The sequence below is a fragment of the Pygocentrus nattereri genome, chromosome 15, assembly GCF_015220715.1.
Source record: "Pygocentrus nattereri isolate fPygNat1 chromosome 15, fPygNat1.pri, whole genome shotgun sequence".
NCBI classification, from domain to species: domain Eukaryota; kingdom Metazoa; phylum Chordata; class Actinopteri; order Characiformes; family Serrasalmidae; genus Pygocentrus; species Pygocentrus nattereri.
In genome coordinates this window covers 30,160,300-30,174,219 of record NC_051225.1, presented here as the reverse complement: position 1 = coordinate 30,174,219, position 13,920 = coordinate 30,160,300, and the positions used below count along the sequence as shown (strand labels likewise).

Genomic DNA, 13,920 nt, shown 5'->3' with positions numbered 1-13,920 from the left:
ATTAAATAGGACTTTAATAAGGACACACAGTGTCACTGATGTGAAGCATTGCTCTTATGAAGCATCAAAGCAGTTTTATTGCTAAAGGTGCCTGCTAAACATGAGTGAGTGAGTGACTGATTGACTTAGTTACAAGCCAGTTCCATAAGAGCTTCAAATTTAAAAAGATCTGAAGCAAGATTTAACTCTGCATTTAACAAACAGACACAGAAGAGTCTGCATTTAAAATGACATTAAATTTAAATTTCTTTTAACTGGTATGATTGCTATTAATACACAGAATGTTATGACTGATTAGTTAAATTTTACTTTACTTAGGATTGTGTGGATTCTTACCCTTTCATGCATGTTGTTTGGGTGGAGGTCACTGCTTCCTGCAGACCACCTGCTGGAGGTGGAGCTCACTCTCAGCTGCTACAATGGGCAGCTTGTTGCTCAGATGATAGTTGATCAAGTGACTGATGCTGTCAAACAGCATGTCCTTCGTTCGGACCTGAGAGTTATGAATGAAATAAAACCACACTCGTTACCAAAAACAAATGGTAGAAATTTGCAAGATGTTGTCAATGAAGCTCAAATATGGATCCATGTTTTTCTGAACTCAAGTCATTGCCCTGTTTTAGTCCAAGGTAAGCACTGTCCATGAAGACTGCACTCTTGCTTGATTTCACTGAGCTTTATACTACAATCTTTTTTTTGCAAGGCCTACATGGCTAGATTAAAGCCTTCTGGATGTCTAGTTGCTGATGTTGACAAATGAGAAAAGAGAATTCATTGCTGCAAAAATAAAATCACCGTCAGAATTTGGATTGTACAGAGTATAAACCATGAGAAGCTGGAAATAATGAAGTTTCCGTGGTTCTTTATGGTTGTGAAAGCTGTACAATGTTGATGCCTTTGAACTTTATTGCTGGCAAAGACTTTTCAGAGAACCTTAGACAGCTGAGAAAACAAGCTATGTATATTTATGGGCCATAAATTAAGTGGTACCAACATGAATGAATTAGGGAAATTGCGCAGTTAATTTCTAAGAGTATCCTGGCCTTTGCAGGGCCTCACTGGGCCTCCACATTTGTAAATGTCTGCATTGATTTAATGTTACTTCATGAACTATCATGATCTATCGACCTATGCTTGCTACAGCTAACCTTCCATGAAAAAGCTGTAGCGTCACTGTATGTCCTCCCAAGTGTTGCTATGCATGATCCACTGAGTCTGTTACCACTCAAGCCTGGCGGTACCAACTCCTCAGGCCCTGGCTAGGCTCACTTTCCGCTTTTAAAAGGATGTAACTGATGTAATTGCACACAGTTATCATCATTATCTGTCCATCCTTGCTACTGTGAAGGTACTGATATGCTTCAGAGCTTTTTAAGTTGTTAACAGCTTTCCTCTGAGTCGCTAAAGTCCCCATAAAATACCTAAAAATACCCTCACCATTAATTTTTGGGCATGTTTCATGTTATCATTCCACCTTTCAGTTGCAAAGGGATGGGGTAAAATAATGTTGTCATTAAATATTTTAAAACATGCATTAGCCTTAGAATGATACAACATGTGTACTAAGCTAAATTTATACTTAGTTATGCATATATCCCTTGGAACACCTTTCTGGAACATCGTAGGCATGTAAAGGGACTTGTTCAGAGCTGCTGTCTACATTCTGTTGACACATTACAGAACAAGTACTCACCACTCCCTCAGGGTCCACAAGCAGCAGGTGTTTGGGCAAGCCACAGTGCATCCCTGTCAGCACATACTGCCCTGGATTTGTGGCACTATCCCGCACCAAGAAGTCTCCATCGCGGATCAGGAGCTTCTCAGCATCACGGCGGCTCATGCGCCCATGGTACCAGGCCTCTCGGCGGAGCTGCTCCTCTGTAGGGGCCACAGGAGCTCGGCGGCGTGGGGGGCTTGGCCATTGGTCCTCAAGCACACACACACCGCCACCAGCCTCATGCAGACGCAGAGCATCCTCAAATGGTCCTGTGAGCCGCACAGAATGGTCAGTGAATGAGTAGTGGCTAAGCACAGAAGACCAAATATGTTTAGTCGTTCCCAAAACTGGTCCTGTAGTATTCTGTCTCTGCATATTTAAGTTTTTTGCCTGGTCCTACACACCTGATCCAACAAATCAGGGCCCAGATACACAAAAAAAATTAAGATCATCTTAAAAGCAGTGACAGTGTTAAGTATGATGCTCGCCCTACTATTTCAATATGATCTTCGTAAAAAGATGCCTTTGGGAAACCCAGTCCAGCTCATTATCAAGCCTTTCCTGAAGTGATGTGGGTATAAGCACAGGACAACACTAAACAATGCAAGGGAGGGTACTCCAGAGCCAGGATTGGTAGTCATTCATATAATGAATTGGGGTGGGTTTTCCCTGGGAATACATAGGATCAGATGGAGAGCAATACAGTTTGAAGAAGTGTAATACTAAGAGATTTTAAATGTGTTGTTTTAAAGTAGATTTCTATTCTTGTTTTTATTTTTTTTTTTGTTCTTTTGTTCTTATTATTTCTATTTTGTATTCTGCATAATACAAAACCAACAGGTGAGCTAAAGGGGGATTCTGGCCTAAAAAACAAAAAAAAACATTAAACTATATTATTCTGGCCAAAAACAAGTATTTAACATTGGTCATTTAAGTTAATATACTGTGCCACTGCAATTCATCCTTCAGCGGCATAATTCATAGTTTTGTGTCCTGTTTTCATCCATCGATGTTCTGTCACTACAATACCCAGCATGCAAAAACATCATACAACATTGAATCCTCCCTATGTCAAAAAAGAAATTCACCAATGCAGAGGCCAATGAATTTAGATGTGCTATTCAGCTTCCTTGCAGTAACATTAGCTACCTGGCTTCATTAGCCAGTTTAGTGGAAAAAGGCCACTTAAAGGCCAAATCACATGTCACCCCCAAAGCACTTGTACTTTGTCAAAAGTTCCTCGGACCTTCAAGATACATCATCATAGGGGGGGTTTTCCTAGTCTTTCAACCTGAAAATATAATTCAAGAGACACACTGCTGTAGGATGTGAGTGAGCATGTTTACAAGAGATGTAGTGATAGTTAATTTTGGCTGGAGTGTCCATTTAAGCAGAACCAAACAAATCAACTAGTATGCACAGTCCTAGAATAGGTCTACACTGGGTCAATCAGAGGTCCAGTACTGAGCTACTATAAGACCGTGACATTTTGGCTATGACCTTTAACTTACTCATGTCAAAGATGTCTTTCTTGGGGCTCTCAGGTCTGCGTCCTCCCTGCCTGTCTGCTGCAGGGTCCATGTTGTCCAGACTCTGTGTGTTCACATACAGGTGCTCTTCATAGTCCCGGCTTCCAGGAGGATGTCCATCTGCTCTCAAATATCCATCAGACGTCAAACCTACAAATGATATACAGCTATGCAATCAGCCAGCAACAATAAAAAAAGGATCTGATATTATGTTGCTTGACCTATTAATCTATGCTTTATATACTGAAATGCAGTACTGCATAGTTGACTAATGATAGTGGCAATGAGGTTTTTTTTAAGAAAATGTTCCAAGGGGCTGCCCAAAATATATTTTTCCATACAACACTCTGGCTTATATTTTCTCTCCTGCACTAGATTTGCTAGTGGTATTTTTTCCTCTTATGTTTGGATGTACTATCAAGATTTCCCTCCCATACTCTGATTGGCTTCTGGCATCGTCCCTTCTGTGCTTTGATTGGCCTCGTCTATTTTCCATTCTGAGTTCTGGTATTTTTCCTATTCCAACTCGCTTGTGGTATTTTCTCTTCTGGTCTTTGATTGGTTCCTATTTTCCCTCCTGCACTTTGCTTGGCTACTTGTATCTTTCTTTTATACAGTCTGATTAGGAAGGGGTGTCTCTCCTGCTCTGTGATTGGATACTAGAATTTTTCCCTCTTGCACTTTAATTGGCTATTGGTATCTCCCCTCCAGCTGATATCAGCCAGTGGAAATTTCTGTACCGTAGAAAGCTGGTAGAACCTCCTGCACTCTGAGTATCTAGTGGTATTTACTTTCTGCTTTCTGATTGGCTACTAGAATTTTCATCTTTGGTCTAATAGGCTAATAGCAATTTCTCTTTTTGCACTCTAACTGACTACGGCTTGTTTTCCCTTGCTGATTTTCTTCCCTACTCATCTCTGATTGGCCAGTAGTACCTCTCTTGTGTTTTGTTTGGCTAGTGATGTTTTCCATCTTGACCTTTGAATGACTTGTGATATTTTCCTTTCAAGTGATTGGCTACCAGGATTTTCTCTCTTGTTCATTTATCATGATGATGTTTCTGCCTGTTTTTGGTTTCTGTCTAGTATTTTTGGTCTTGTGCTCCAGTTGGCTATTAGTATATTTCCACATCCATTTTGATTGGCTTCTGCTATTTTCTCTTTTATACTCTGATTGGCTACTAAGAGTTTCCCTCCAGTGCATGACTGGCTTTTAATATTTTCCTCTCCTGCACTCTGACTGATAAGTAGTAATTTACCCTCCTGGGGGAAATGAAATATACATACAGTTTCTGAAGGTCTTAAAATATACATTCAGGACAGTAATATGTAGTGTGTCTCACTTGAGCTACTGCCATTCTCCGTGTCCCAGTGCACTTCATAACACAGTTGAGCCGCAGGGAGAGAGGACGCATCTCTCCTGATTGCAGATCCAGCCTGAAAATATACACAAGAATGGAATCTGTTTGGAAATCTACTCCAAATAGCAAAGACTGGTTTGAGGCTAGAACTGAATGGTTATAGATCTGGTAGATAACAAGGCCTGCTAGTTAACAAGGTTCTAATTACCTTAGATGGGTTATTATTTTGCATGCACCAGAACTCTTCTTTGGAGCTCACAATAACAAACATAGCCCCCACCACCAACCCAATGATCTAATGCACTCTAATTCCCACATTAGTTTGAATGAACTCTTATAAATGTCAGATAAACAGACTTCAGGTTATTAGTGAATCGAGCCATAGCAATAGAACAACATTAGCAGAAGCCTGTCATTTCACATCAGAGCTGAATTGAACATCAGGCTTATAACACCAGCACAGTCTCTCTAGGTTTACTGATGATGGCTCCACTGGCTGCAAGCTTCCTGAAAGCTCTTAGAAAGGCTGAGGAGAAGATGGATCACTTCTCTTGTCAGCATTAATTAGCAAGAGTGGGTGATATGGATATTACCTAAAAACCTCAAAATATTATATTTCCTTTCTATATACTGTCGATGAGTCATTTTCAAACCATTATAGAGATTTTTCAGTTTCATCAGGATTTTAGAGGTTTTTAGGTTTTTGTACGTGAAAAGCTTATAGAGAATAAAATAAATTGGCCACAGAACACAAAGAATGTTTAAACACAGGAGATATGGATTAAGAACTGTAAAGGAGGTGCAGTCTAACTATACTGTTGGCCTGTTTGCTTGTTTTTCTGGTTTTCCTTGCTGATACTCCCAGCTTGCCAAGTCACTCAAGTGAAGCAGAGGACATATGGAAACAGTAACTGGGAGTCCCAGCACTGCATTCGAAATCATCAGTTTGAAGTTCACGAAGGCTTTACTGTAGATTATATTATAGTGATGGGGCAATCAACTGCTTGATCAATTAACTGACCATTTGCAAAATAATGATGGGCATGTCTCTCAGCCAATCACAAACTGTCTAAACGTCTCTAAACATTACTTCATCCGTCAAGATGAGGGGAAAACTCTGACAGAACTCCTCAAAACAAACGCGCAGGTAGGAGTACATTACTCCGAATTTTTAAATCATTAACTGATTTTAAATCAATAGTTTTACTCATTCGTTCTTAAAATTTACACTATGATATAATGGCAGGGCGCAAACTGGGGGAGGCGCTGCCGCCGCTGCTCTAATCCAGCTCCCGGAGACTACATGAAAGGGAGGCCCTTTGCCGTTCAGCACGGCCTGGCCGATCATATCAGACCTGGGGGTGGTTTTCAGTGCTGCTCTGGGGAGGTAAAGTCGGTTGGTATTTTAGCCAAAAACATACAAAAACATTAGGTCTTATTCAAAATACATCATGCACAGAGTAAAATAGTAGTTTACAGAGTGAAAAGGCCTACAATATGAATTTGTGACAAACTGTGGTCAGTATAGCTGGCTATAGAGAATTTACTGGTTGCTTATTAGCTAATTTTGCTAACGTTAGGCAGTTTTTATATGAAGGTCTGATCTCTCGGATCTCTGGTCATCTCGTCAGTAACGTTACAAGACCTTGAAAGTGACGACCGGGACACCGTTTCAAACATATATGTGAAATCAATGGAAAAACCTACCAAAACCCTCATAAACAGTTTGTAACGTTTCACTCATATATATATATATATGTATACAGATTGCTCTGGCAGATCTCCACATCTGAGGTTTTACAGCTAGAGGCTTAACGAGCAGGCGGGGTGTTGATTGAAGGACAAGACTTGGGAGCTTGTTTATTTATAACGTCTCTGCTTTAGGTGAGACATCAAGGGGAAATAAGTGAGAATTTTAAGAAACTTCATAGACAGTAAGAGTGTGAATGATCATAAGAGGGAGATATCATTTTTATTGACAGCTTTTGGATCAATTATTTTCATATTTGTTCATATTTCACTGTTGAATCACATCAGTAGTGACGTTACCTATAAACTCTGGTTTACAGTAAGCTAAGGTCAGTGAAAGGTCACATCGTGTTGATCATGATGCGGTTTCATATCCTTCAACGTCCTCAGTGTTTAGATGGATATATGAAATTTCTTTATGAGAGGCAGAAGCTCCACTGAAGTGAGGTGAGATATTCGCCAGTTCAGAAAAGAGATGACCTCTAACCACATCAAGAGTTCTGGTAGATCTGAGCTAATAACAATAAGTAAATAAGTAACTAAGGCAGGAAGAAAAAGAGAACGGAGCTGAAGGAGCAGGTCTGATCAGGTTCTAATCTATAGTGTGTTTGAATAGCAGAACATCTAAGAGAGAGCATATAGCATTGCTTCAGTATGGTTGCTGAATTTGTGCCTTTTGTAAATTACTCAAACATTCTACATATTCCGCCGGAAAACCTACTACCTTAAGATCCAGTGGCTAACATTCATATTCTTAGTTTGCAAACATTTGTGTGTATAATTTATATATATATATATATATATATATATATATATATATATATATATATATATATATACTTTGTGGCAAAAAGTAAATATATAAGTAAGTGCATACATCAAGCTGTTTTCATGCTGTACGCGAGATCAATAGAGGAATTTAAAATAAGCATTTTCATCATGCAGACTGCCAGCTGATCATTGCTGATTCATTGAGAAAACATAATTTAATCAATTTTTTTTTTTTTAACAGGGCAATTGATTTTTTTTTACTGAGTAATTGATTACCTGTGTTGTTTTGCTGTTTGGTAGGCTGTGCACATGGCCCAACAATGCTCCTGAGGGTCTCAGTCTTGAGTCCACCACTCCCCCCAGTGGAGGCTCCTTTCCTGGGATGCTGTTGTAGTAATCATGCTCTGATGGTTCCTCATCATCACCCCATGCTGACTCCTCTGTCCTGATGTTCCTGCCACGATCATTCAAGTATAAACATAGTCAGGTAATCAATTAATAACAGCTTAAACTGATTTCATTACTTAAATAACATAATAAGAACACAAACATTTATAAATAACAACAATAATCCTGTTGTTCACTCACAAAACAGGTTATAGGGTCATATTGGAAATAACATGCTCTAAATAGGGTTATTACTGTACCTCATCGGGCTTTGAGGGAGTATGGTTAATTGCCGATGGGACTAAAATCCAGAGCACAGTGACAGAGATTATTTGTCTGCTCTGGTAAAAATGTGACACTGATCAGGCTTGCAGCTTCTGAGAGCCAATGAAATGAGTTTAGCTTTAAATAATGACCCTTAGTTCATCAGGACCAAAAGAGGATGGCGATCAGAAACCTGAGCACTGTGTATCCAGTTACCACCGCGTGCACCACAAAACAATGACAATGCTTTTAGAACAGCACATCAGATATTTCCCTGCATGTTTCAGCTCTGTTTGGAATGGCCATTAGAAATGATATAGAAGAGAACTGAAAAGACGGCATCTTTGATATTAATAGAATCGTCTTGTCTGTGTTGAGCATCATCTTACTCTGAGTTTTGTATCAATATCAGTTGATGGCTATTTGCTCTGCCTCTTACCTGTCCATGCTGGGGATGGCTTTTGGTGGACTGTGCAGATACTGTTTGAACTGCAGCTCAAAGGCTTGGCCAATAGTGCTGATGACGTTCTGCGCGAGGCCATCACAGCACTCCAGAATATGGCATGCTGAGAAATACAGGCATACTTTAACCATGTGGGAAAGCAGACTTCAGCTTGCTTAAAGGAATAGTTCAGCAAAAAATCAAATGCACACAATTTTCCACTTACTCTAAGTGTAGTTGACAAGCTATGACATGTTTGGGATACAAATTTTGCTAGGAGTAAATAGTCAGCCTTTTTAGATAATAAATGTTGTGCTGGATCCTTAACTCACCTTTGCGTGCATGCATACCATGCAGGCAGATGGACTTACAAAAACGGGCTAGAATGAAAACGACCTCAGCTACTCTATAAATATCCAAGTAAGATCTTCTCAGTCTGTTCCGCTGTAGTTCTGTAGGGTTCAGATACTTCTGGTAGCTACTTTTTCCTCTATTTTTGCACTTTTGTCATTGAAGGAGAAATGTTTTTTTGCTTGAGTGTGGTTTTAGGTTGCTTTAGGCATGGGTCCTTTCTTAGCCATCATTTATCAGTTTACGCTTTATTGAAACACTCCACATGAAATACAACCCTTTTTCCAAAAAAGTTGGCATGCTGTGAAAAATGTAAATGAAAGCAAAATGCAATGATCTGCAAATCATTTAAATCCTATATTTAATTGAAAATGCTTTAAAGACAATATACGGCATCTCTGGGCATCCCAGAGAGATGGAGTCTTTCCGAAGTAAAGAAGAGGAGGGGTCCACCATTCTCTGAAAGACTGCGTGATAAAATAGTGAAACAATTCAAGAATAACATTTCTCAACGTGAAATAGCAAAGAACTTTTGCTTTTCACCATCTCCAGTACATAATATCATTAAAAGATTCAGAGAATCTGGAGAAATCTCTGTATGTAAGGGACAAGGCTAAAAGCCAGTATTTGCTGGCTGTGATCTCTGCATTAAAAATTCATTCTGTAGTGGAAATCACTGCATGGCCTCAGTTCTGAAAACCACTGTCTGTGAAAACACTTTGGCGCTGCATCCACAAACGCTAATTAAAACTCTTAAGTGCAAAGAAGAAATCATATATAAACAGGATCCAGTAATGCTGCCACCTTCTCTGGGCCTGAGCTGGAAGTGGAAAAGTGTCCTGTGGTCTGATAAATCAACATCTGAAGTTCTTTTTGGAAACCATGGAGACTTGTTATCAGAGCACAGTTCAAAAGCCAGTATTCATGACGGTATAGGGGTGCATTAGTGCCCATGGCATGGGTGACTGGCACATCTATGAAGGCGCCATTAATGCTGAACGTTATATACATGTTTTGGCAACGTATGCTGCCATCCAGACAATGTCTTTCTCAGTTAAGGCCTTGCTTATTTCAGCAAGACAGTGTCAAACCACATTCTGCATGTTTCACTACAACATTGCTCTGTATTAAAAGAGTCTGGCTGCTAAACTGGCTTGACTGCAGTCCAGACCTGTCATCACTGAAAACATTTGGCACATTATACAATGAAAAATACGACAAAGGAGAACCTGAACTATTGAGCAGCAGAAATCCTATGTTAAGCAAGAATGGGAAACTTTCAAAACTACAGCAGTCGGTCTCTTCAGTTCCTAAACACTTACAGAGTGCTGTTAAAAGAAGAGGTAATGAAACACAGTGTAAATATTTTGGAATGTGTTTCAATGAAATATAGGGCTTAAATGATTTGCAGCATCTCAACTTTTTTGGAAATGGGGTTGTATTTCTTTATGTAAAATTTCTATGTTCAGTGCTACAGTACTGATAATTGACAACATACAGTTTAAACATCTGTTTTAGCCATCAGGGCAAAGTAGTAGATCTATGAGGTGCCATAACAGCTAAGCGAAGTAGTGACGAAGTAGTGATGAAATATAGCTAGCCTATACACCTACAGTGTAGCGGATGCATTAGGAAATCAGCAATACCTCTTTGATTGACAGGATCTTTGGCCACGTACGCAACATAATCAGGTGTATCCTGAAAAATAAAAAATGCAGTGGGATGAGTTGTTTATATCAATATCTTGAATCCTAATAAAACTGGAAACAATTTGCTCTGATAGGCAGACATTAAAGATGGGAATGGAAGCCGCTCTCAGAGTGCTCAGATAGGCATTAGGAGAGCGAGAGTGCTTTGAGGACTCACCGTATCTCCTCCGGAAGCAAAGGAAATAGACTGCATAGGGTGATGTGCAATCACCTGAGAGACAGACAGAAAGACACAGAGGGAGAGAAACAACAATGACAACAATGTCTGACTCTGTCAAAATCAGTGTAGTCAACAACTCCCCAAGTCGATCTGTTCAATCTGAACCTTAAAAACAAAACAAAAAAAAAAAACACCAGAATTCAAGCAAAATCTTTTCTGTAAATACATCCCTAAAACTTCTCTCAACTCTCTCAAACTGCATCCGGTCGTGCAAATTTGATAATGTGGTTTAGGACACAGTATCACTTAATATGAACTATGAAAACAAATAGAACCTCCCTGTGTATTTGAGTGCTCTGGGTTGATTTGGGTGATTATTGATCTGTAGTGTTTGTAAGCACTAGCCTTGTAGCTCCAGTGCTAAACTGAAGAAGTCAAATCTGAACACCAAACATGTCTCAGCTCATCAGCTATAATTGAGGTGTATATATATATATATATATAATTTTTTTTTTTTTTTCACAGATCAATTCTTTCAAGCCTAAGAAGTCTCAGTTATCGCAATCCATACCAAGAGCATGGTGTAATTTCATATTATGTATATCTCACTTAAAGTTGAGTGAATAAACCAGTTAAAAAGATATCTCATTATAAAAGTTGTTTGGAAGAAACAAAACAAAAATGCAGACTAGAGCCTGTGTATACAGAATGTAAACGTAACTCATTATGTAACTAAGATTACATTTCTGTCTCTTATTGCTATATGTAGCTTCTGGGAAATGTTAAGTCTCAGATGTGAGGCTCAAAGTGCGTAAAGACTCTGTGGAAGTTTCTAACCTGTCGTGTGGTGGGGACGAGCAAACTCAGGCCCTCTATAGAGATGTTGACAGCAATACTCATGCCAGCAAAACGCAGGTTACTTTTCCCCATGATGGCCTGGAGGGCCTTGTTGGCAGCCTACAGACAAAATATGAATGCAAAATAGAGCTGTTTTATTTAGACAGTGTCATCTGAATATTAATGTGAAGTGGAGATCAATAATCGTCATTGCTTACCTTCTTCTTCCAGGGACCCTTCCCACCTGGAACAGCTTCACACAGCCGGTTGATGGCCTCCCTGAACACACACACACAGTTGGTTTGCACTTCTGAGACTTCATATGTTTTCTCATAACGAAGGCAGTATGTTATAAATATGAAAAAATACACAAACATTCACACACTTGTCCACTCTTTACATTTATGCACACTACTGCCACTTTAATTCTCCCATCCCTTCCAGCCACTGAGTTACAGCTACGTTTTCCAACAGAAGCTGTTCCTAAAAGTGTCACTGACAAAGTTCCCCTCCAAAGAGACAATAATATGTCCACAAACAAATACCCAAACATACCTTAGCTGCATCACACGTTTCTCATGTGCATCTAAACTGGCTAAAGGAGGTGTTACTGAGGAGATTCGATATAAGATAATCCTCTTGCATAAAAAAGAGGGAAAGTCAAAGGAAAAGTGAAAGTTTCCAGACAATGATTACATGATACAGAAAAAATGAGACGCATAACAACAGAGCAAGACCTGAAAGACCACAAAAACTATCACCCTCAGAGTAACAGTACTTAAATACTTAAGTAGCTTTCTTCTTGAGAGAGAAAATCATGCACCACTCATCCTTCCACTGTGATAAGACAACTCGCTGCCATGGTTATGAAAAGATGTGTAACTGTGAAGAAGCCCTCACTGAGGAAAGGAAACAGACAAAAATAGAAAATTTGCACTAGAATACTGAAAATGGAGTCCAGACCACAGCATCATCGCATGTGTTTGGGATTACTTGGGTTGTGCAAGAAAATCCAAACTGTGGAGTTGGATTTGGAGTTGTGGAAAAATATTACTGCACATTTCTCTGAAATTAAATGAAAGCAAGTATCCCAAAAGTAATGGAAGATGTGATGAAGTCAAAGGGTTGGTAAACTAAACACGGTCAAAAATTGCATTTATTTGTTGAGGCTTCTGTTTAATTTTCTGTTAAATCTGAAAAATGAGTAGCATGTACTTGGCCACTTTAACTGCAAATTTCATAAATAAAAGGGTGGTCTCCAAAAGGTCTAACATCAAAGAAAAACAATAGTCTTTATAATGACATTAATGGAAAACATTTAGCCTACATGGATCTGCCAAGCACCGTTTGTCTGCACAGGTCTATACAGGCTGATATAAACAGTACTTTCATATAAACATTAACATTGAGTGAAATTAGCCTCAGACTTAATGCCAGTTTAAGGTCACCACAAAGTCTACTAAGCTCTGGAGCACAGCCAAGAGTGAGTGAGACATGCAAGAAGGCATATCCACCACAGAAATATGTCAGTGTTATTAGTTTGGCCATTCAGCATGAATAGAATACCGTGATCTAGCTTTGGGGTGAAACGCTTTCAGAAGCAGCAAGAGTCACATTTTTTTGCTTCTTTCTTTGTTCACTATGTTGGTGGACATTAACAGACGTTTATAGCTGTAATGGTGGCTGCTTGAGTGTGTCAGACAGTGCATCTCTAGCAGCCTCAGGGACACTGAGCTGATGGCTTGGTGGCTGACTGAGTGCCTGGGTGAAGGACCTGATGGATATCAGATATCTCATTAAAATTTTAAAGGTGGCGACTGTCCCCACAGAAGGACTTTTGAGGGATTATTTTCAATAAACCAGCTTCTGTTGCTTAATTGCTAAATAAAATGAAAGGGGGCTGTGGCTGCAAATAGCTTTATGTTCACAGACCACCACTGTGTGTCTGAATTTAAGGTGAGTATGGCAACATGCATATGTGAGTCTGTGATTTGGCATGTTGGTGTATTTATGTGTGTGTGACTGTGTGTACTGTTCTTCGCTGTTGTGTTCCTCCCTATTTACCGTATGATCAGTCTTACAGAAATTGTATGCTGGCTTCATGACGATGACTGATGTGAGAGCCCACCCACTCACACTCTCTCTCTTTCTCCTCTCTCTCTCTCTCTCTCTCTCTCTCATCCTCCCTCTACCACCTCCCTCCTCCTCCTGCATAAAAAACAGTTTATATTGGGCAGCTTTGGCAAAACACACCCTACAAATTGTGTCAACAACTCCAGCAATTCCCATCACAGCCAGCCCACACTGCTCAGTAATGCTATCATAGGCTAAACCACTCCCATAATACATCTCTTCCCTAAACACAGTCCACCCATTTCAATACCGGTTTTAACATGCCCTCGTCTACTTCTCGCTCAAAGAAATTCTCGGCACCATCTTAAGGGCCGTTCCATTACCTTAAGTGAAATTTGTTAGATGATCCCTCAAAGGTGCAAGAGACTGAGTGAACACCAAAGTCAGCAGCAGCATGGTGGACAAAGCTGTTTATAAGCAGTAATACACATAAAATACTTACTGTTTCAAAAACCATAATATTTGATTTGTTATGTTCACACTGGGTTGAAGGCAGCTTACTTCATCTGCT

At 39.6% G+C, this 13,920-nt stretch overlaps 1 protein-coding gene across 5 annotated transcripts in view; it reads right to left on the bottom strand.

Annotated features, from left to right (window-relative positions):
* The window catches only part of shc2 (SHC (Src homology 2 domain containing) transforming protein 2), a 34,251-nt gene that overhangs the window by 4,552 nt on the left and 15,779 nt on the right, over positions 1-13,920 (bottom strand). For all 5 annotated transcript variants that reach the window (XM_017717556.2, XM_017717557.2, XM_017717559.2 and 2 more), the window contains 10 exons: positions 11,495-11,555; positions 11,277-11,396; positions 10,437-10,490; positions 10,217-10,268; positions 8,217-8,343; positions 7,403-7,580; positions 4,589-4,682; positions 3,229-3,396; positions 1,694-1,986; positions 337-493 (listed from right to left, as the gene is read on the bottom strand). In XM_017717556.2, the coding sequence (XP_017573045.1) occupies positions 365-493; positions 1,694-1,986; positions 3,229-3,396; positions 4,589-4,682; positions 7,403-7,580; positions 8,217-8,343; positions 10,217-10,268; positions 10,437-10,490; positions 11,277-11,396; positions 11,495-11,555 (1,276 nt within the window). In that variant the 3' untranslated portion in view covers positions 337-364. The remainder of the gene's footprint in view (positions 1-336; positions 494-1,693; positions 1,987-3,228; positions 3,397-4,588; positions 4,683-7,402; positions 7,581-8,216; positions 8,344-10,216; positions 10,269-10,436; positions 10,491-11,276; positions 11,397-11,494; positions 11,556-13,920) is intronic.